General features: G+C 42.4%; 1 protein-coding gene across 1 annotated transcript in view; it reads right to left on the reverse strand.

The window, feature by feature from the left end:
- The window catches only part of UNC13C (unc-13 homolog C), a 520481-nt gene that overhangs the window by 188197 nt on the left and 307463 nt on the right, over positions 1-24821 (reverse strand). The window contains exon 19 of the mRNA XM_075857981.1: positions 7741-7874. Within this exon, the coding sequence (XP_075714096.1) occupies positions 7741-7874 (134 nt within the window). The remainder of the gene's footprint in view (positions 1-7740; positions 7875-24821) is intronic.

Genomic DNA, 24821 nt, shown 5'->3' on the forward strand with positions numbered 1-24821 from the left:
AGGTGCTGTATGGTACTGCCTACAGGGGGGCTGTATGGCACTGTTTACAGGGGCTATATGGCACTGTCTACAGGGGAGCTGCATGGCACTGTCTACAGGGAGGCTGCATGGCACTGTCTACAGGGAGGCTGCATGGCACTGTCTACAGGGAGGCTGCATGGCACTGTCTACAGGGAGGCTGCATGGCACTGTCTACAGGGGGGCTGTATGGCACTGTCTACAGGGGGGCTGTATGGCACTGTCTACAGGGGGGGCTGTATGGCACTGTCTACAAGGGGCTGTATGGCACTGTCTACAGGGGGCTGTATGGCAATGTCTACAGGGGAGCTGCATGGCACTGTCTACAGGGGGCTGCATGGCACTGTCTACAGGGGGCTGCATGGCACTGTCTACAGGGGGCTGCATGGCACTGTCTACAGGGGGGCTGCATGGCACTGTCTACAGGGGGGCTGCATGGCACTGTCTACAGGGGGGCTGTATGGCACTGTCTACAGGGGGGCTGTATGGCACTGTCTACAGGGGGGCTGTATGGCACTGTCTACAGGGGGGCTGAATGGCACTGTCTACAGGGGGGGCTGAATGGCACTGTCTACAGGGGGGCTGAATGGCACTGCCTACAGGGGGGCTGTATGGCACTGCCTACAGGGGGGCTGTATGGCACTGTCTACAGGTGCTGTATGGCACTGTCTACAGGTGCTGTATGGCACTGTCTACAGGTGCTGTATGGCACTGTCTACAGGGGGGCTGTATGGCACTGTCTACAGGGGGCTGTATGGCACTGTCTACAGGGGAGCTGCATGACACTGTCTACAGGGGGGATGTATGGCACTGTCTACAGGGGGGCTATATGGCACTGTCTACAGGGGGGCTGTATGGCACTGTCTACAGGGGGGGCTGTATGGCCCTGTCTACAGGGGGCTGTATGGCACTGTCTACAGGGGGCTGTATGGCACGGTCTACAGGGGGCTGCATGGCACGGTCTACAGGGGCGCTGCATGGCACTGTCTACAGGGGCGCTGCATGGCACTGTCTACAGGGGGCTGCACGGCACTGTCTACAGGGGGGCTGTACGGCACTGTCTACAGGGGGGCTGTACGGCACTGTCTACAGGAGGGCTGTACGGCACTGTCTACAGGGGGGCTGTACGGCACTGTCTACAGGGGGACTGTACCGCACTGTCTACAGGGGGACTGTACGGCACTGTCTACAGGGGGGCTGTACGGCACTGTCTACAGGGGGGCTGTACGGCACTGTCTACAGGGGGGCTGTACGGCACTGTCTACAGGGGGGCTGTACGGCACTGTCTACTGGGGGCTGAACGGCACTGTCTACAGGGGGGCTGTATGGCACTGTCTACAGGGGGCCTTATGGCACTGTCTACAGGGGGGCTGTATGGCACTGTCTACAGGGGGGCTGTATGGCACTGTCTACAGGGGGGCTGTACGGCACTGTCTACAGGGGCTGAACGGCACTGTCTACAGGGGGGCTGTATGGCACGGTCTACAGGGGGCCTTATGGCACTGTCTACAGGGGGGCTGTATGGCACTGTCTACAGCGGGGCTGTATGGCACTGTCTACAGGGGGGCTGTATGGCACTGTCTACAGGGGGGCAGCATGGCACTGTCTACAGGGGGGCAGCATGGCACTGTCTACAGGGGGGCAGCATGGCACTGTCTACAGGGGGCAGCATGGCACTGTCTACAGAGGGGCTGTATTGCAAAGTCTACAGGGGGGACACTGTGGCACTATGGCACTGTCTATAAGGGGCTGTATGGCACGGTCTATGGGGGGGCTGTATGGCACTGTCTACAAAGAGGGCTGTATGGAACTGTCTACAGGGGGGCTGTATGGCAGTGTCTACAGGGGGGACTATATGGCACGGTCAACAGGGGCGCTGTATGGCACTGCCTACAGGGGGCACTATCTACAAGACGGGCTGTGTGTGGAACCTAGGGGAGGGGGGCCAAGTCAAAAGTTTGCTATGGGGCCCTGTCTTTCCTAGTTACATAGTTCGTTCTGTTAAAAAAAGACACATGTCCATCCAGTTGAACCAAGGGATGGGAAAAGGGAAGGGAAAAATTTCTACACATAGGAGCTAATATTTTTTTTTTTCTAGGAAATTATCTAAGCTTTTTTTAAAGCCTTCTACTGTCCCTGCTGTGACCAGCTCCTGCTGTAGGCTATTCCATAGATTCACAGTTCTCACAGTAAAGAAGGCTTGTCGCCTCTGCAGGTTGAACCTTTTTTACTCCAGACGGAAGGAACGCCCCCTTGTTTTTTGAGGGGGTTTTACATGGAACAGGATTTCACCATATTTTTTGTATGTGCCATTAATATATTTATATAAGTTAATTATGTCCCCCTTTAGTCGTCTTTTTTCAAGGCTAAATAGGTATAATTCTTTTAATCTTTCCTCATAACTTACATTTTCCATGCCCCTTATTAGCTTCGTTGCTCCTATTTGTATATTTTTTCCAACTCCAGGGCATACTTTCTATGAACTGGAGCCCAGATATGAACTGCATATTCTAGATGAGGCCTCACTAATGCTTTGTAAACTGTTAATATTATATCCCTGTCCCGCGAGTCCATGCCTCTTTTAATACACGACAATATCTTGCTGGCCTTTGAAGCAGCTGATTGACATTGCATGCTGTTATTTAGTTTTTGATCTACAAGTACACCCAGATCCTTCTTAACAAGTAACTCCTCCAGTGCACCCCTGGACATTGTCCAGCAAGAGTAACCACAAGTCTAACGGTATGTTCACACACAGTGACCAAAAACATCTGAAAATACTGAGCTGTTTTCAGGCGAAAACAGCTCCTGATTTTCAGATGTTTTTATAGCAATTCACATTTTTCACGGACGTTATTGCAGCTGTTTTTCAATGGAGTCAATGAAAAACAGCTCCAAAAACGTTCTAAGAAGTGACATGCACTTTTTCGCAGGCGTCTTTTTAAGCGCCGTATTTTGATAGCGACGCGTAAAATTACACCTCGTTGGAACAGAGCACCGTAAAACCTATTGCAAGCAATGGGCAGATGTTTGCAGGCGTAAAAGGGGCATTTTTTCAGGCATAATTCGAGGCGTAAAAGGCCCGAATTACGTCTGAAAACACTGTGTGTGAACATACCCTAATAAAAGAAATACCTGTGGGGGGAACCCCATCCAACACTTAGTAATCTCATTAATAGCCAAGGTTCACATATCTGAGTCTAGGAGAATATGTTAGGGAACTGTTTAAATAGAAATAACTTTTTTGTTGCCTCCACCATAAGTGGCCATTTTGCTAGAAATGAACAAATCTGTTCATGCGCTCTCCGCACATTGTACGTAGTACAGCTCTGTACAGTGACCATGTGACCTTTGCTGCAGTATTTCTTCAGTTTGTCAGAAGAATTTTTTAGTTGATTTTGCATTCCTACATTCCAACAGCTGCTTTTTTTATTTTTATGTTAGCTGTGAGAAGTGGAAGTCTTTTTCTGGGTGATATTTTGCCATACTCAAAAGTAAGCATTTAATTTATTTTAACTTTTATTTTGGGGGAAGATGCATAATAAATAGAAAATCCAGTTTATTTACTCCATTTACCTGTCACAGCAAATAATGTGTTCACTGTATTGTACAGGTTGCTATGGTTATGAGGATACCAAATATGTCTCTTATTTACTTTTTTATTGTTCAATAAGTTGATTTAATAATATGTATTACAATAAAAGCGTACACTGTAAATTTTTGTGCCGTAATTTTTTACTGGAAAAAATGTAGCATTTTATATTGTCCCGTTAGGCATACCTCCCAACCGTCCCGGATCCGGCGGGACAGTCCCGGTTTCTTACCGCTGTCCCGGGCGGTCTGTAAATGTCCCGCTGGGCGCTGCATCAGAACAGCTGATCGCTGCTGACTGCAGCAGCGATCAGAAGAAGGCAGGAGTCTTGCGGCGGTGTTCTCACTGGGATCGATGCCGGCCCGTGAGTGGACCAGTCCAGTCACCTGACTTCACCGGTCAGGTGACTGGACTGGTTCACTCCCGGGCCGGCATTGACACCAGTGAGAACGCCGCTGCAAGACTCCTGCCTTCTTCTGACGGTGAGTGATGGGGCTATTCACACGACCGATGTTTTGACGGCCCGGGAAACCAGGCCGTCAAACAATGGGACATGCCCTATTTTCGGCCGTTTACCTGGCCGCCTGGCTCCCATAGAAGTCTATGGGGCCGGGTAATACACGGCCATCACTGGATGTGTCCCGAGTGATGGCCGTGTCTTCCGTCGCTCGCGCTCTCTCTCCTCCTCCTCACAGTGCAGAGTTCATGTGAGGAGGAGGAGGGTCATTTTTTGCTCCCTGTAGGAGTCGGAATCCCCAATCCCCGGCCGGGGATTGGGGATTCTGCTACAGGAGAAGTGAGTGACTACACTGTGCATATATGGACACAGTGACGTCACTCACTTCTGAAGCGGAATCCCCGACCCTGTGCCCGGGGATTCCTCTCCAGGAGAAGTCAGTGACTACACTGTCCATATATGGACATTGAAGTCAGTGACTTCTCCTGGAAAGGGGTGGGTGCAACCTACAGGGGGATCTGTGGCATTACCTACAGGGGGCTGGGTGGCATTGCCTGCAGGGGGCTGGGTGGCATTACCTACAGGGGGCTGGGTGGCATTACCTACAGGGGGCTGTCTCATTACCTACCAGGGTGGCTGTGGCATTATCTACAGAGGGCTGTGTGTGGCAACCTAATTTTAAATCATCCGATTTTAAAACAGACAGGGAAAAAAACGGATGCAAAACGGGAAAAAATCGGCAACACGGCCCGGAACAGAATCGGAACGGATGCAAAATGGCCGTTTTTATCGGCCAACACTCGGACCCCGTCGTGTGAATAAAGCCTACCTCTACCGCTCTCCACTCTGGCAGCAATGTGGCACCTACAGGGGGACTGTGTGTGGTGCTATCTACAGGGGGCCTGTGTCTGGCGCTATCTACAGGGGGCCTGTGTCTGGCGCTATCTACAGGGGGCCTGTGTCTGGCGCTATCTACAGGGGGCCTGTGTCTGGCGCTATCTACAGGGGGGCTGTGTGTGGCGCTATCTACAGGGGGTTGTATCTGACGCTATGTACAGGGGGCTGTGTGTGGAGCTTTGTACAGGGGGGGCTGTGTCTGACGCTATCTACAGGGAGCTGTGTGTGGAGCTATCTACAGGGGGGCTGTATATGGAGCTATCTACAGGGATGCTGTGTGTAGAGCAATCTACAGTGGGGCTGTGTGTGGAGCAATCTACTGGGGGGCTCTGGTAGATGATTTTTCCATTGACCGGTAGCAGAGTTACACAACTGGAAAAAAAAATCCCCATCATGTAACTCTGCTACCTGTCAATTGAAAAGTCATCCACCACAGGGTCTCCCTCTTGATTTTCATTGTTCTCAGCCTTTTGGTTTGTCCTGCAGCTGCTGCCACCGTGATGAGCAAATGTTATACCCAAGATAGGAAAAGTAACATAAAGATGATATAACCTGAAATATAATATCTGTGATATCCAGACAGTCTAGAGATCCGCAGTGAGAATGTGCGCTTGCAGAAGGATCTGGCTGTGATTTGATGTGTTGATGCGGAATATTGGGCGTGGTTAGGGGGCGTGGCTTAAAAATGTCCCTCTTTTCCGAATTCAAAAGTTGGGAGGTATGCCGTTAGGGAACTTTTACATTTTATGTTTTTCTTACCTATAATATACTGGTATATCTCTGTATACCAGGGGCATGTTGGAACACAGGGCCAGAAGTAAGAATACAGCTATGTCCTGTGTGGTTTCTCCTGTGTAGAAGAGACTACAAAGGATGGAAATGAATATAGAAGGCCCTCCCTTCCTCAGTGGGCCATGGCATTTGCCCGACTTTGAAGGGTCCTGACACCGCTTACTTCTAATGTCTGCTATTTTTAAATAAAATACTCTGTAGCCATTGCAAGGATAGTAAATATAGGAAATTTCCTAATTTTGTCCGTTTTCATGGCCAGACGGCCTCCATAGAAGTCAATGGATCCGTTTTTAATGGCTGTCAATACATGTAACAACCGTTAAAAATGGATCTGTGACATGGGGATTGGCAAGGGAACTACTAGTTTCCTTGCTGGCTATCGTTGGTATACTCACAGATGCAGCGCTGTCCTCTTCAGGTGTGATCTCTCGTCTTCACGGGTTCTGCCAAGGCGACGCGATGACGTCAACGTCCCGCCTTGGCAGATCCCGTGCAGACGAGAGCCCATACCTGAAGAAGACTAGAGACGGTGCTGCATCAGTGAGTATGTAGGGCAGTCGAAAGTTGTAGTGTATTGTTGCGTTCGCTACAAGGGTAGTGTGGCACTGGTACAGAGGGCATTGTTGTCAACTGTAGGGAATTTTCCCGGGGCTGTCCAGAATTTACAGAGACAGTCCCTGAAAATTCCTACATGGAGGGTGGGGGGAGTGTGTGTGTGGCATCATCTACAGGGGGTCTGTGTGGCATATACAGGGTGTCTGTGTGGCATAATCTACAGGGGAACTGTGTGGCATCATATACAGGGAGGCAGTGTGGCATCATATACAGGGTGGCTGTGTGGCATCATATATAGGGAGGCAGTGTGGCATCATATACAGGGTGGCTGTGTGGCATCATATACAGGGTGGCTCTGTGGCATCATATACAGGGAGCTGTCTGGCATCATCTACAGGGAGGCTCTGTGGCATCATCTACAGGGGGTCTGTGTGGCATCATCTACAGGGAGGCAGTGGCGTCATCAACAGGGGGGCAGTGTGGGGTCATCTACAGGGGGGCTGTGTGGCATCATATACAGGGGGGCTGTGAAACAATCATGACAATGACCTTCCTTTGGGTGTTTTCAGGGGGTTGGGACAAAAAAAGCCTGACAAATGAAATTCATCAGTTTTTTTTAACATATAGCGATTTGGTCTGAAAATGTATTGCAGAAGATGGAAAGAAATGGTTTTCCAGCCTTAAAATTAAGTAATGTATGGCCAGTGCCAGCACACTGTAATATGACTATAGCCCATGGTGAAGAAATACTGCATAATAATTGTACAGACGTTTATATGGATTTGCAAACCATTGTAAAAATAACCATGTACATCCTTGTCTGACGAGTGAGTACACGTCTACCATGCTGTAAACATTTAAATGAATCATTCTTGATAACCACAATGATTAGTGTATACCGCATTTCTTTAGTGATCAAGCTGCGAAATAAAGAAGTGAACATGGCCCTTAGGGTATGTTCACACACAAACTCAAAAAAGTCAGAAAATATGGAGCTGTTTTCAAGGGACAACAGCTCCTGATTTTCAGACGTTTTCAGACATTTTTTAAGCCACTCGCGATTTTCGCAGCGTTTTTTACGGCCGTTTTTGGAGCGTTTTTCAATAGAGTCTATGAAAAACAGCTCCAAAAACGTCCCAAGAAGTGACATGCACTTCTTTTTGATGGCCGTTTTTTTAAGCGGCCGTTTTTCATAACAGCCGCGTAAATAATGGCCCGTCGGAACAGAACACTGTTTTTCCCATTAAAATCATTGGGCAGATGTTTGGAGGCTTTCTGCTTTAGATTTTTCGGCCGTTTTTGGCCCGAAAAACGGCCGAAAATAGGCTGTGTGAACATACCCTTAATGAACCAGAAAAAAAACAACATATCCCTTATTACAGGTTTCCGCTCAGTAACAAGTAGCTTTATAGTGGTGCATGTTACTTACTGGTTTAAAGTAGGAGTATATGATGTCTTGTCCTCGTCAATAATAGTGACCATTAAAGTAATGAGGTTTGGCCAGAAATCCAAGTTTTTAATTGTTGGACCTTGATCTTCACGTGGAATGTCCTGTTTCTTACCCTGTAAAAAAATTTAAATAAACAGTATGTGATGTGCCGTATGAAAAGAAAATGACAAACTGAAACACACATCTAGATCTATCTACATTATATATGTATATATATATATATATATATATATATATATATATATATATATATATATATATACAGTATTAAAATAAAGAGCAGCGAAGCAGCACTCAGAATGAATTGATTTATTCACCATAGTCTGCAACGTTTCACATTCTCAATGAAGGCATTTTCGAGCACTTAATGATAGGTACAGGTGAGTATATATAGGGGGCAAAGCCCAATCAATCTGTGTTACTATCAAATAACAATTATATAAAACTTACAAAATTTTACAAAATACAGAATATAAAAGGACATAAAAAAACATTAGTGTACTTGTATGTGAAATATATGACATGACATATAAAAAATATCAAATACATACATCATTACTAATATCAAAGGTCAGTGTATAAGTAAAGTATTTATAAGTGGAATATGTGATTAAAAACAAATACAGCTGCCACTCACCACTCCAAATATGAATCAAACGGACTCATATGCACTCGTGTAAAATTTCTCGGCGTCTATAATAACAGACTGCGCATGTCTACCATGTCGCTCGCTAATTGGTTCTAACTGAACATGTGATTGACTGTCGTTTGAAAATACACAATGCAACAGTGGAGGAATAGCGCTACACACCTAAAGTGTCTCACGCACTCGCAGTAGTTCCTGTATTTTATTGGTGAGATTCTCTGGATACATTCAAAAAAACTTTTAATTGACAATCTAAATATGCAGGATGATCTAATTTGTTCAATTGTATATACTATGCTACGTTCTTGGATAGGGCAACTTCCCTTTTCTAAGATGGTGACGACGTGCACATAGGTGTTTTTATAAATAAATATATATATATATATATATATATATATATATTACGGTGATTACCATCGTAAGAAGCTCAAGCTCAAGTCCTCAAATGTTAAACACAATACACACAAACTGCTCAGCTAGATTGACGGTAATGGGACTATTGGAAATTAGTAGCAAGTATTAACAAGACTTTGGGAGGGTTATTAGAAAAAATATTTCCAAATACAGCCTTTTGTAGAAAAATAAGAACAGTATTATTGGTTTAAAAACTGTACCCAAGTTCGACCTCAAATATAAAATATTACTTTTGGTTCGAAAAATAAAAATCTGCGTACTCAGCACAATGCAGGCTCGTACTATAGTACATTTATTGTTTCTCCACTAGTTCCAATATGACTACTTTGCTAAGCTTGAAAGAGGACTTCATAGCCTAAATCTTTGGAGCAAATAATCATAAATTTAGAATGGTAAAATACAATTACAATTAGAGCAGAATTCCAATTGAAATCTAACAAATCCTATTTTTAAACCACTACTCCATGACTAAGACTCAACCGTACAACCCTACTTCATAGGGTTAGAGTTATTAGGGTATACTTAGGTATGCCTTAATAACTGCCGGCGTTCTATAAGTACACAGGCTAACGTACTTGCATATGGATATATGCCAGAGCATTGTGGTAAAACAATAAAAATTATAATTTTAAAATGGGATAAAAATGTGAAATATACCGTATCTTTCACAACTTGTACAACATAATTCATGATGGTCGTGTATGGTGCAAAAAACTCAATTAATGAATACTGTAATAGAATTTTATTCTGCATTTTTCCCCAAAATGGAAACGATTATAAATAATATACTGATGTGTATGTACCAATAAAAATTCAACTCTTCCTGCAAAAAACAAGTCCTCATACGCTGATGTAAAAAAAAAGTTATGACCAATGAAATGCAAAGAGGCACAATCTAAAATTATTTCAAATTGGCCTGAACTGGGACAAGCATCTATAAGACATTTATGGCATATCCTGTGGATGTGCCGTAAATGTCTAAGATGCAAATTACCCTTTAAGTCAATTGGGATTTTGGTGACCTACATAACAGCACTTGGGATTACATAAATTTGAAGCCTTCTTTCATTTGTGAACGTAATAATAATTCCCAATAACTCTTAAATTTAATTTTAATGAATAAAATTGTAGAATGGAAACTGATGCAAATAAAGATATCACAACTCTAATAGGAGCATTAATAGGGCACCCACACAGGTCCATAAGCTTCAGGCCAGGTTCACACTACATATTTTCAGGAGTATTTCGGAGCATAAAACACTTGTATTACCCTCCAAAATACATTTGAAATGTGCCTGCAAACAGCATCCCATTGATTTCAATGGGAAATATGCTGTGTAGTTAATTTTGTTTATTTTTACGCTAAAAATAAAAAAATCAGCCCCAAAAACGCCAAACACAGTCTGGGATACAAAAGAAAGAAGTCTAATTTCTTCCCTATACTTTCACTTACATTTTTGGATCCAATTCTGACTTTAGCAAAAAAAAAAAATGCATCAAAAACTGAATATATGAATCCAGCCTAAGGGTATGTTCACACGGCCTATTTACGGACGTAATTCGGGCGTTTTAACCCCCGAATAACGTCCGAAATTACGGCTTCAAAGCGTTGACAAACATCTGCCCATTGAAAGCAATTGGCTGACGTTTGTCTGTTCACACGAGGCGTATATTTACGAGTCGCTGTCAAAAGACGGCGCGTAAATAGACGCCCGCGCCAAAGAAGTGTCATCTCACTTCTTCAGACGTAAATGGAGCCGTTTTCCATATACTCCATGGAAAACCAGCTCCAGTTACGTCCGTAATGGACAAGGCGTTCAAGCGCCTGCACATGCCATTTCGGCTGAAATGACGGGGCTGTTTTCTCCTGGAAACAGCCCCGTAATTTCGGCTGTTACGGACGCGGCCGTGTGAACATACCCTAAGGGATACCTTATCTTATACTATATTTAAAGAACTATGTCTGTGTCTATGTAGCATTCTTACCTACATTCATATCTACAATAGTACTGTGTGCAATGTAACCCTTCTGATTCTAGCACCAGGTACTTTCCTTCCCATTCCAGAAGAAAGCAGTCCATTATTTCACATGACAGGCAATTTAGAAGGTTACTGATCACAATAATAGCATGTTTCATTGACTTAGACAGGACTATTATTTCCTAGTTAAAATTATCAATATTTCAAAGCTCATTTAACATCATATTGTTTCTGCTGTAGCTCACATGCTGACCCTCAAAGTGGATCTGCAGCTATTTAGACCAAATTCCATGTAGAGATGAGCCTCAGGGTACACTATTAAACCACAACTTTTTGTTTTTTTTAAGATTATTTTACCATATTTTATCTTTATAGTCTCAAAGACAATGCCTTGCAGTAGAATAAATCTAGTAATACATGTATTTTGTTCTTTTAAGGATTTCCCTTGCACACTTAAAGCTACAAATCTGCTCCTACAGAATAGTTCACTTTTTTTTGTTGCATAGGGTATATCACACCCCACTGTCCCTCTACTAGAACAGACTTCTCTCGTCCTAGGTGCCAAAATGTACAGGCCGGTCTTCTTCATATTATGCAGAATTGTCTGAGGAGGTACTGGAGTGAGATTCTAACATTAGTTGGCTAAGTGAATAGTGTTACCCAGCCCATTACTCCATTTTTTTGTATTCTTGGATATGCGGACGACTTTCCTTTGCATACGAACTCCAAGGTAGCAACACTCATACTCCTTTATCATACCTGAAAAGTCATTGCTCAACAGTGGATAGCACCAGATCCCACAATGTTACAGCAAAGTAACCGAATGATTGACCTTAAAAACTGTGTAGATGTGAAAAATAGAACTTGCTAAATATTTGAAGTGCCATGGGCTAGGCGTTTTGAGGAGTCAGACTTTGCTCCTGAACACCTCACTAAAGTCCTGGGGGAAATTAATTTACTTTTCTACGCCAGTTTTCTGTCACAATTTGCGCAAAAAAATTGTGACTTTTCATGCTTTACGTCGCCCATAGCATCTTTCCGAAAAGGTGGCTTAACAAAAGGGGTCTGATCAGTCACTGTTCTGTCATAAAGATACCGTACCTGGAGTGAGACATTTAAATTATTAAAAAGGTGCATGCCTTTTATTAAATTAAACGCATCTCCGGCTGTCTGTTCAACTGAAAGTTTCTGGTGTAAATTATAGTATATTTGGAAATGAATAAATCTCCACGCTGGTGTCATTTCATTCTAGGTAGGGTGTATGAAATAGGTCCATGACAGACAAGTAATTTGGGTACTGAAATTCTGCCTCGAACATTTTTATTTTTCTACTGTGAGGTAATATTGGCAGTAGTTCAGTCTCTATGTGATCTAATTTGTGGCTTAGACATTTTGGGGATGAGGATTTGATTTTCCTTAGTTTCTTAGTGATATCCATGTGTACGTAATGAACTTTTCTCATCCATGTAACTGATAGGTATTGGCTATGTAATATTTTTTGTACTTTAGAATTTTGTAGGTGCACATCACATTACATTTATTTTGATTTTGGTTATTGGGGAGAGAGATGGATAAAAAAGGGTGAGGATGGGGCAAGATGGGGGGCTGCTTTGTTTTTGTTTTTTTAGGGTTTTAACACAATAACTGAATAAATGCTATTTGATTTAAAAAATAAATCAGATACCTAGGAGTAGGAGTTTGCATTCCTAGCTATTATGGTGCATATGGGTTGTCAGTGGAGGAGTGCTTTACACTTGTTTTGTAGTCCAAGTAGCAAAAGAGTAACATACAAAACATTCACACATGTAAGGGGGCAAGAGGAAGTCAAGTCTGTGTAAGTTTTTATACACGCTTGGTGACTAAATGTATCTTGTTGTCCCCAGTTATATCAGGAAAAGCAGGTCTAGAACACCAACTTCTGCTCTGACAATTAGGGTATGTTCACACGGCCTATTTACGGACGTAAATCGGGCGTTTTTGCCCCGAATTACGCCCGAAAATAGCGCCTCAATAGCGCTGACAAACATCTGCCCATTGAAAGCAATGGGCAGACGTTTGTCTGTTCACACGAGGCGTATATTTACGCGCCGCTGTCAAATGACGGCGCGTAAATAGACGCCCGCGTCAAAGAAGTGACCTGTCACTTCTTTGGCCGTAATTGGAGCCGTTATTCATTGACTCCAATGAATAGCAGCGCTAATTACGGCCGTAATTGACGCGGCGTTCAAGCGCCTGCACATGCCGGAACGGCTGAAATTACGGGGATGTTTTCAGGCTGAAACATCCCCGTAATTTCAGCCGTAACGGACGCCCTCGTGTGAACATACCCTTAGGGTATGTGCACACACACTAATTACGTCCGTAATTGACGGACGTATTTCGGCCACAAGTACCGGACCGAACACAGTGCAGGGAGCCGGGCTCCAAGCATCATACTTATGTACGATGCTAGGAGTCCCTGCCTCGCTGCAGGACAACTGTCCCGTACTGAAAACATGATTACAGTACGGTACAGTTGTCCTGCAGCGAGGCAGGGACTCCTAGCATCGTACATAACTATGATGCTAGGAGCCCGGCTCCCTGCACTGTGTTCGGTCCGGTACTTGCGGCCGAAATACGACCGTCAAATACGGACGTAATTAGTGTGTGTGCACATACCCTTAAAGTTCTGTGCAGAGAAAAAAACATTCCTTGTGTAGGTTTTAGCATTATGGGTTGACATTTTGCCATAACCTCTTAATGTGATTGGCAATCTAAAAAGAAAAGACTTTCTAAAATACCAAGTGTACTTCTTTTTCTTTTTGATTAACACCTGTTCGCTGTTTTTTTTTTGTAACTTGGATAATGGATAGCAAGATTGGAGGTTTTCTTCAGTGCACAGTTTGCCATATGTATGCACGACTGGAGCCGGAGTTCCAGGGTGAATATCTCTGTGGCAGATGTGAGCATGTTGTTCACCTGGAAGCTCGTATTAGAGATCTGGAGGAGCAGAATGCAACACTGAGGAGGATAGACAATTTTGAGCGGAGCTTGCTGCTCACAGAGCATGCAGTTAGTGGGTTAGAACTGGAGGGTGAAGACATGGGTGAGCAGGATCAGGTAAGTAGCTGGGTTAATGTAGTTAGGGGCAGTAAAAAGGGGTCAAAGAAAAGGAAGGCCAATCCGGTTTCTGACATTCCAGGCAAAATTGCCAAGTTGGGTGATGATGCGAGGGTGTCAGTCTCAGAAATGGCAGCCCTAGTGGATACTGATCTCCCTAACAGCCGGGAGAACAGCCCAGCTAGTAGTCGGCGGGATGGTAATGCAGGTAAGCCAAGACAATTGATAGTCGTAGGGGATTCTATAATCAGGAAGACGGATAGAATAATTTGTCGCCAAGACCACCTCAACCGAATGGTTTGCTGTCTCCCTGGTGCCAGGGTTTGGCATGTGCTGGAACGGGTGGACAAATTGCTGGGAGGGGCTGGTGATGATCCAGCTGTCGTGGTCCATGTCGGTACCAACGACAGAATAAATGGTAGGTGGAGGAGCCTTAAGAATAATTTTAAAGAACTAGGCTACAAGCTGAAGGGAAGGACCTCCAAGGTTGTATTCTCAGGAATACTGCCTGTGCCATGCGCATCACAGGAAAGACAGTGGGAGCTCAGGGAGTTAAATGCATGGCTGAAGTCTTGGTGTAGAGGAGAAGGATTTGGGTTCCTAGAGCACTGGGCTGACTTTTCATTGGGGTACAAACTGTATTCTGCAGATGATTTGCACCTAAATGGAAGGGGGTCCGCTGTGCTGGGGGAGAGAATTCTAGCTGGGGTGGCGGAGTATTTAAACTAGGGCTGAGGAGGGAGGTCAATGTAGAAAAAAAAGGGGTAGCCAGGTTAGAGAGGGGTCAGACTATATTGGTGGGGGGAGAAACAGAATGTGGGGAGAGGACTAGACAACAAGATAAGGAGATCCTTTCGTTACAAAACATCAGTGTAAATAAAAAGGCCCGATTAATGTCAAATCACATTTCTGATAATAAAAGTGAAAAACTGACAGGCAAGTTAAAGTGTATGTTCACAAATGCCAGAAGTCTAGCAAGCAAAATAGGGGAGCTGGAGGCCTTGATACTGGAAGAAAATATAGATATAGTTGGTGTTGCTGAAACATGGCTGGACTCTTCACATGACTGGGCTGTAAATCTACAAGGTTTTACACTTTTTCGGAAAGACAGGACAAATAGGAAAGGTGGTGGTGTATGTCTGTATGTGAGAAGTGATATGAAGGCGAGTGTGAAAGAGACAATAGTGGGTGAATACTGTGAGGAGGTTGAAACCTTGTGGGTGGAACTAGAAAGGGAGGTAAACACTGAAAAAATTACTTTTGGTGTAATCTATAGACCCCCCAATATAACTGAGGAGATGGATGTTCAGCTATATAAACAGATGGAGCGGGCTGCACAGGCGGGTACTGTAGTGATAATGGGAGATTTTAATTTCCGGGATATTAATTGGTGTCATGGTTCGGCTTCAACTGCAAAGGGGAGACATTTCCTCAACCTGTTGCAGGAAAATTTTATGGGCCAGTTTGTGGAAGACCCGACTAGAGGTGAAGCTCTGTTGGATCTGGTCATTTCTAATAATGCAGATCTTGTTGGGAATGTCAATGTTCGTGAAAACCTCGGTAACAGTGATCATAATATAGTTACATTTTACCTATACTGTAAAAAACAAACGCAGGCTGGGAGGGCAAAAACATTTAATTTTAAGAAAGCCAATTTCCCCAGGATGAGGGCTGCAATTCAGGATATAGACTGGGAAGAACTAATGTCAAATAATGGGACAAATGATAAATGGGAGATTTTCAAATCTACTTTGAGTTATTATAGTGCAAAATGTATTCCTATAGGTAACAAGTATAAACGACTCAAATTAAACCCCACATGGCTTACACCTTCTGAAAGGTGAAAGGGGCAATACATGACAAAAAAAGGGCATTTAAAAAATACAAATCTGAGGGTACAGCTGTAGCCTTTGTAAAATATAAAGAGCTTAATAAAATCTGTAAAAATTTAATAAAATTAGCAAAAATACAAAATGAAAGGCAGGTGGCCAAGGATAGTAAAACAAATCCTAAAAAATTCTTCAAGCATATAAATGCAAAAAAGCCCAGGTCTGAACATGTAGGACCCCTAGATAGTGGTAATGGGGAGTTGATCACAGGGGATCAAGAGAAGGCAGAGTTACTAAATGGGTTCTTTAGCTCTGTATATACAACTGAAGAAGGAGCAGCTGATGTAGCCGGTGCCAGTGCTGTTAATATATCAGTTGATATACTGAATTGGATGAATGTAGAGATGGTCCAAGCTATATTAAATAAAATAAATGTGCACAAGGCCCCGGGACCAGATGGGTTACACCCTAGAATTCTTAAAGAGCTTAGTTCAGTTATTTCTGTCCCCCTTTTCATAATATTCAGAGAATCTCTAGTGACTGGTATAGTGCCAAGGGACTGGCGCAGGGCAAATGTGGTGCCTATTTTCAAAAAGGGCTCTAGGTCTTCCCCAGGTAATTATAGACCAGTAAGCTTAACATCCATCGTGGGGAAAATGTTTGAGGGGCTATTGAGGGACTATATACAGGATTATGTGACAATAAATAGCATTATAAGTGACAGCCAGCACGGTTTTACTAAAGACAGAAGTTGTCAAACTAACCTAATCTGTTTTTATGAAGAGGTGAGCAGAAGTCTAGACAGAGGGGCCGCTGTGGATTTAGTGTTTTTGGACTTTGCAAAGGCATTTGACACTGTCCCCCATAGACGCCTAATGGGTAAATTAAGGACTATAGGTTTAGAAAATATAGTTTGTAATTGGATTGAGAATTGGCTCAAGGACCGTATCCAGAGAGTTGTGGTCAATGATTCCTACTCTGAATGGTCCCCGGTAATAAGTGGTGTACCCCAGGGTTCAGTGCTGGGACCACTATTATTCAACTTATTTATTAATGATATAGAGGAAGGGATTAATAGCACTATTTCTATTTTTGCAGATGACACTAAGCTATGTAATATAGTTCAGACTATGGAAGATGTTCATGAATTACAGGCAGATTTAAACAAACTAAGTGTTTGGGCGTCCACTTGGCAGATGAAGTTTAATGTAGATAAATGTAAAGTTATGCATCTGGGTACCAACAACCTGCATGCATCATATGTCCTAGGGGGAGCTACACTGGCGGATTCACTTGTTGAGAAGGATCTGGGTGTACTTGTAAATCATAAACTCAATAACAGCATGCAGTGTCAATCAGCTGCTTCAAAGGCCAGCAGGATATTGTGGTGTATTAAAAGAGGCATGGACTCGCGGGACAGGGATGTAATATTACCACTTTACAAAGCATTAGTGAGGCCTCATCTAGAATATGCAGTCCAGTTCTGGGCTCCAGTTCATAGAAAGGATGCCCTGGAGTTGGAAAAAATACAAAGAAGAGCAACGAAGCTAATTAGGGGCATGGAGAATTTAAAGAGGCTCTGTCACCAGATTTTGCAACCCCTATCTGCTATTGCAGCAGATAGGCGCTGCAATGTAGATTACAGTAACGTTTTTTATTTTTAAAAAACGAGCATTTTTGGCCAAGTTATGACCATTTTTGTAATTATGCAAATGAGGCTTGCAAAAGTCCAAGTGGGTGTGTTTAAAAGTAAAAGTCCAAGTGGGCGTGTATTATGTGCGTACATCGGGGGGTTTTTAATACTTTTACTAGCTGGGCGCTGTGAAGAGAAGTAACATCCTCTTCTCTTCAGAACGCCCAGCTTCTGACAGTGCAGATCTGTGACGTCACTCACAGGTCCTGCATCGTGACGGCCACATCGGCAGCAGAGGCTACAGTTGATTCTGCAGCAGCATCAGCGTTTGCAGGTAAGATCGACTTACCTGCAAACGCTGATGCTGCTGCAGAATCAACTGTAGCCTCTGGTGCCGATGTGGCCGTCACGATGCAGGACCTGTGAGTGACGTCACAGATCTGCACTGTCACAAGCTGGGCGTTCTGAAGAGAAGAGGATGTTACTTCTCATCAGAGCGCCCAGCTAGTGAAAGTATTAAAAACGCCCCGATGTACGCACATAATACACGCCCACTTGGACTTTTACTTTTAAACACACCCACTTGGACTTTTGCAAGCCTCATTTGCATAACTACAAAAATGGTCATAACTTGGCCAAAAATGCTCGTTTTTTTAAAATAAAAACGTTACTGTAATCTACATTGCAGCGCCTATCTGCTGCAATAGCAGATAGGGGTTGCAAAATCTGGTGACAGAGCCTCTTTAAGTTATGAGGAAAGATTGAAAGAATTAAACCTATTTAGCCTTGAAAAAAGACGACTAAGGGGGGACATGATTAACTTATATAAATATATTAATGGCGCATACAAAAAATATGGTGAAATCCTGTTCCATGTAAAACCCCCTCAAAAAACAAGGGGGCACTCCCTCCGTCTGGAGAAAAGAAAGGTTCAACCTGCAGAGGCGACAAGGCTTCTTTACTGTGAGAACTGTGAATTTATAGAATAGTCACCGCAGGAGCTGGTCACAGCAGGGACAGTAGATGGCTTTAAAAAAGGGTTAGATAATTTCCTAGAACAAAAAAATATTAGCTCCTATGTGTAGAAATGTTTCCTTCCCTTTTCCCTTCCCTTGGTTGAACTTGATGGACGTGTGTCTTTTTTCAGCCGTACTAACTATGTAACTATGTAACTATGTAACTATGATTTCTACAACCCTTGAATGATCAGCGTATTACATTTCACACAAGTAATTATTCATCCCCATACGCATTTGTGGCTCTGTTAGAAGCCTCCGTCGCAGATTTTAAAAAAAAGAAGAAATGTCAGAAAAAACAGTGCAGCATGCAGCGCTAGCTGACAAACCCAATGACAGAAACCCAACGGACCCCATGAAAGTCAACAGGACCCATTAGGGCGTCAATATCATCTGCTATTGTGACGGATCAGGCACTGCCTTTATTTTCGTTTTTCTGTTATGACTGAACAGAAAAACGGAAATTAGAATGCAGATGTGAGCCTGAAACAGCAGATTAATTTGTTAACCGCTTCCTGTCCGCCCACAGTAAATTCACGTCGGCACTTGCTGGGCTCTGTACAGCGCCAACGTGAATTCACGGTGGGTGTTAACAGAGCGATCCGGGTGTCTCAGAGTAGCGCTGACACACGGATTGCGCTGTTCACACCTGCCTCTGGTCCCGGAGACATGATCGGGGCCTGATTGGTTCAGGTCCCGATCATGTGATTGCAGGGAAAGTTTGTTGTAGCAACGAACTGGAAAGTTTGTTACTATAACAAACTGGAAAGTTTGTTGCTACAACAAACTTTCCCGGGGGCCTATTGCGGGTGCTGCAGTCGGTTGCATGGCAAAAACAAAGGCTATACAACATCCACCGGGTCTGCCATGCACGGCAGCCTATGAGTACCAGTCGGAGGCCGGTCCTCATAGGCTTCCTGTCGGTGTGAATCTCGGCATCACACTGACAGTTTATAATACGTTACACTACCTAGGTAGTGTAATGTATTATAGCAGCTATCAGTGCTGCAGGTGTTCAAGTAAAAAGTAAAAAAAAGTAATATAAATGTTTTATAAAAGTGTAAAAACAAGTTATAAGTTATAAATGGTTTTTTTCCTATAATAAATCTTTTATTATAGGAAAAAAATGAAAATTTAAAAAAAAAGTACACATATTTGGTATCACCGCGTTCATAACGACCCAAACTATAAAACTATAATATTATTTTTCCCGAACGGTGAACACCGCAAAAAAATAATTAAAAAACAAATGGTCATCAACCCTCTCAAAATAAAGAATAAAAAGTGATCAAAAAGTCGCATGTACCCCAAAATATTACCAATAAAAACTACAACCCGTCCCGCAAAAAAACAAGCCCTTACATAGCTTTTTTGACTGAAAAATACAAAAATTCTGGCTCTCAGAATATGGTGAGACAAAAAATAATTTTATCGAAAAGTGATTTTATTGCGCAAACGCCACAAAAAATAAAAAAACTATATACATATGGCATCGCCGTAATCGTATCGACCCGCAGAATAAAGTAAAATGTCATTTATAGCGCACGGTGAAAACTGTAAAAAAAAAAAGACAAAAAACATTGTCAGAATTTATGTATTTTTGTCACTTTGCTTGCCAAAAAAATCTAATAAAAAGTGATTAAAAAAAAATCACATGTACCCTAAAATGGTACCAATGAAAACTACAGATTGTTCCGCAACAAATAAGCCCTCACACAGCTCCGGTGAAGAAAAAATAAAAAAGTTCTGGCTCTCAGAATATAGCGACAGAAATTGTGCAGTGTCCAAAAGCGCATAAGATGGGGCGCGATTTATCAGTGCCACACCGGCCACATATCTATGAATTATTATTTATTTACTGCATGATTATACCCTCTTATTATACCCTGATGTACTCCGGACACCTTACATATGCCCTCCACATTATAAACTGAAATACCAGCAAAACCCCAAACAGAACTACTACCAAACAAAATCTGCGCTCCAAAAGCCAAATGGCGCTCCCTCCCTTCTGAGCCCCACAGCGTGCCCAAACACCAGCTTACACCCACATATATGAAATTTTATATCCGGGAGAACCCGCTCAACATTGTATGAGGTATTTGACTTCAGTGGTACAAACTGGGCACAACATATTGTGCATTAAAATGGCATATCAGTGGAAAATGTTAATTTTCACTTTGCACCATCCGCTGCGCATTAACGCCTTTGCGCACCACGACTTAATAGCATGTCATGGTGCAGGGTGTTATATATGGAGCGGGCTCATGTGCTGCGCCCGCTCCATATTCTGCAGGTGTCAGCTGTGTATTACAGCTGACACCCGGGACTAACGGACGGAACAGCAATTGCGCTGTAAAAATGACATTATACTGCAATTATACTGTAATGTATTGTACCAGCGACCTAATGATCTCTCGTTCCAGTCCCCTAAAGGGACTAATAAAATGTGTAAAAAAAAAAAAAAAGTTAAAAAAGATTAGTGAAAAAATATATTATATATTTAAAGTCCAAAAAATCCCCCTTTCCAATGTTTCCTCTAAAGTAATGTAAAAAATAAACAAAATTGGTATTGCTGCATCCGTAAAAGTCAGAACTATTACAATATACCATTATTTGACTCGCACTGGGAACGCCGTAAAAAATAAAGTATTTAAAACGCCAAAATCGCTGTTTTTTTTGGTCACCTTAGCTTTTAAAAAACAAATTCATAAAAAGTGATCAAAAAGTTGTATGTAACGCTCAATCGACCAAAAAATAAAAAAAGCTGATTCCTCCCGGAATGTGGTGAAACAAAATGTTTTGTGAACAAAATATCCTGTGAAACGTTTAGGAATTGCCACCATTTTTCTACACAGCCTCCTCATTTCAGGGGCTCAAAAGTAATTGGACAAATTAACATTACCATAAATAAAATGTTGTTTTTTTTTAATACTTTGTAGAGAATCCTTTGCAGGCAATGACTGCCTGAAGTCTGGAACCCATGGACATCACCAAATGCTGGGTTTCCTCCTTTGTGATGCTTTGCCAGGCCTTTACTGCAGCGGTCTTCAGTTGTTGCTTGTTTGTGGGTCTTTCTGCCTTAAGTTTTGCAGAACATTCCACTTCTTTGCCTTAAAAAATGGGTTGCTTTCGCAGTATGTTTTGGGTCATTGTCCATCTGTACTGTGAAGCGACGTCCAATTAACCTTGCTGCATTTGTTTGAATCTGAGCAGAAAGTAAATCCCTGAACACTTCAGAATTTTTCTGGCTGCTTCTGTCTTCACTCACACCATTAATAAACACTAGTGACACAGTGCCTTTGGCAGCCATGCATGCCCATGCCATCACACTGCCTACACCATGTTTTACAGAGGATGTGGTGTGCTTTGGATCATGAGCCGTTCCAAGCCTTCTCCATACTTTCTTCCTCCCGTCATTCTGGTACAGTTTGATCTTAGTTTCATCTGTCCAAAGAATGCTGTTCCAGAACTAGGCTGGCTTCTTTACATGTTGATTGGCAAAGTCTAATCTTGCCTTTCTATTTTTGAGGCTGATTAATGGTTTGCACCTTGTGGTGAACCCTCTGTATTTGCTCTCATGAAGTCTTCTCTTTATGGTAGACTTAGCTACTGATACCCCTACTTCCAGGAGAGTGTTCTTCACTTGGGTAGAAGGGGTTTTTCTTCACCATGGAAAGGATTATGCGATCATCCACCACTGTTGTCTTCTGTGGACATCCAGGCCTTCTGGGGTTCACAAGATCACCAGTGCGCTCTTTTTTTTACAAGAATGTACCAAACTGTTGATTTGGCCACTCCTAACATTTGTGCTATTTCTCTGATGGATGTCTTCATTTTTTTCAGCCTAACGATGGTCTGTTTCACTTACATTGAGAGCTCCTTTGACCACATGTTGTGGGTTCACTGCAATAGCTTCCAAATGCAAACATAACATCTGGAATCAACTCCAGACCTTTTACCTCAATTGATGATGTATTAACGAGGGAACATCCCATGCAGCCCATTAAATAGCTTTTGAGATAATTGTCCAATTCACTTTGGTCCCTTGAAAAAGAGGCAGCTACATATTAAAGAGCTGTAATTCCTAAACCCTTCTTCAAATTAAGATGTGAATAACCTCAAATTAAAGCTGAGAGTCTGCACTTTAAGCACATATTGATTATATAACTGTATATTCAATATGTTTTGGTAAACAGCTAAAATTTTCAAAACTTGTGTCACTGTCCAAATAATTCTGGGCCTAACTGTACTTAGCCGATCTGACGACCAAATGAGTCCACAAAAGTTCAACGTTCTGGGAATAAAGCCCCTCTTCTTATATATCAATAAAAACGTCTCTGCCCGACTTGGCGTGCCACGTTTTAATTGATATATGCTGTTTTTAACCCACTTTTGGGAGTATAATTAAAACCTTTAAGAAACTGTGGTGTGCTAGCAGTGCTCTTCTATTGTCAGTTTTCCTAATCAGGTTTACCTGAGGATTGAAGCGGCGTTAGAACCACAAAGCTGTTTACCTTTCCTCAAGGTGGAGAAAATAAGTAGTTTTATTCCCAGAACCTTGTACTTGTAAATTTGTGGACTCATTTGGTCGTCAGAGGAGCTAAAATTATATATTTTATTTGTTTAATCTTATTCTAAGGGAGTTTGGACCACTCCTTTACAAAGCATGCTCCGACCTTTTGTGGAGTGTATGCGTGGAAAGTTTAATCGGATTGTATAATGTATGCCATGTTTAAACAGGGCAACTCATTCATGAAAATGAGGGGATGTACATTTGTTAAATTGGGGGAAAATTAAACCTTTGTCAAGCAGGCATCTGCCCTAATAGGTCATTTAAATTAGAGCTTTAATAAGTAAAATAAAACTTACTTGTATTTACTTATACATCTGGAACAAAAATGTCAAAATATAACCAGTAAAACAATTTCAACCAGTATTAGGGCCTGTTCACATCAGTGTTGGGTTTCCGATTGGCTTTCCGTTCATCTATTCCATCAGAGGAACAGACAAACGTAAAGTATCGTTTCCGTTTGCATTACCATTGATTTCAATGGTATTTTTTGGGGTTTCAGCTTGCCTCCATTTCGCTAGGCTTCAGTTTGTTTTTTTCACGGAAACAATAGTGTAGCGTGCTGCGCTATTGCTTTCTGTGAGTTTAATGGAAACCAAGCGGAACAGAGGCAAACTAAAACAAACAAAAAAAAATACCATTGAAGTCAATGGTAATGCAAACGGAAATGATGCTTTCCGTGTGTCTGTTCCTCTGACGGAACAGATGAACGGAAAGTTGAATGGAAGCCTAACACTGATGTGAACAGGCCCTTGCATGAATGCATGTTGTATAAAAAGAATGAAAGAAGAGATTTGCAAATCAAAGCAAACAAAGCAATATTCCCAATAAAACAGAATGAGCCAATAAAACAGTGTGACTGACAGATTGGCTCGAGTCACACAAACTGAGTCCTGTCAGGGAGACAAGATTATTTTAACACCAGGGTGATCTTTTGAGATCAGCACTGTGAGAGACTGATAGAGCTTTCATTACTGGCCTATGCATGTTAAATAGCAGATGAGATTTATTTTTAGTACCCTTGCTGCAAGGTTGTTTTGACTATTTTTATCAAGATTAATTTTATTGTATCCTGCTTGCCATTCACTTCACTGCAGATATTTGGGAGGTCATTCTGGAGGACCTCAGCATCTTGTATGAGGAAAATCAATTTCAACGCTTGCTTATTTATAGAGTGGCATTATGTCATGTACCCAAGTAAACCCTAGGCCAGACAGACAGACATATGGATCACATAATAGGATAGATAGACAGACAGACAGACAGACAGACAGATAGATAGATAGATAGATAGATAGATAGATAGATAGATTCAGTAGCATTAAAATACCTTAAAGAATTATGACACTGTTAAACATTAATGGCATAACTAGCAGAAATTTTCCTATAAAGGTCAATATTAAAAACTCAGAAACTGCAGAAAGCTTTGGTTCAGAAGATTTATAGAGGAAGGATTTGAACCCACCTAGTTTATGATTTAATATAGTTTATAGTTTTATATATTTCTTTTCACTTCAAATTATGAAGGTATTGCTTGACTGCCTATTTTGACATTACAATATGAGCAAATTTTGCTTTGTGAACTCTGCCATACTTACGAGCTCTGGCAATATGAGGCGTTCCCACTCTGCTGTGTAGATTCTACACAGTGGAATTATGAAACTATTATATGGCCACTAATCTTGGGATAATTTGCTATGTGGGTATCATTACATGGGTATGAGAGTGTGCTCCTCTGTGGTCAGTGAAACGCGTATACTACTGTGGATGTACTCTGCTATATGAGATATGGATAAATGGATGTTACAACATGAAACATAGCCAGTATGTGTCAGTAGAGGGTGCTTGTCCAATATCCTTTAATTTGAAA

The sequence above is a fragment of the Rhinoderma darwinii genome, chromosome 3, assembly GCF_050947455.1.
Source record: "Rhinoderma darwinii isolate aRhiDar2 chromosome 3, aRhiDar2.hap1, whole genome shotgun sequence".
NCBI classification, from domain to species: Eukaryota; Metazoa; Chordata; class Amphibia; order Anura; family Rhinodermatidae; genus Rhinoderma; species Rhinoderma darwinii.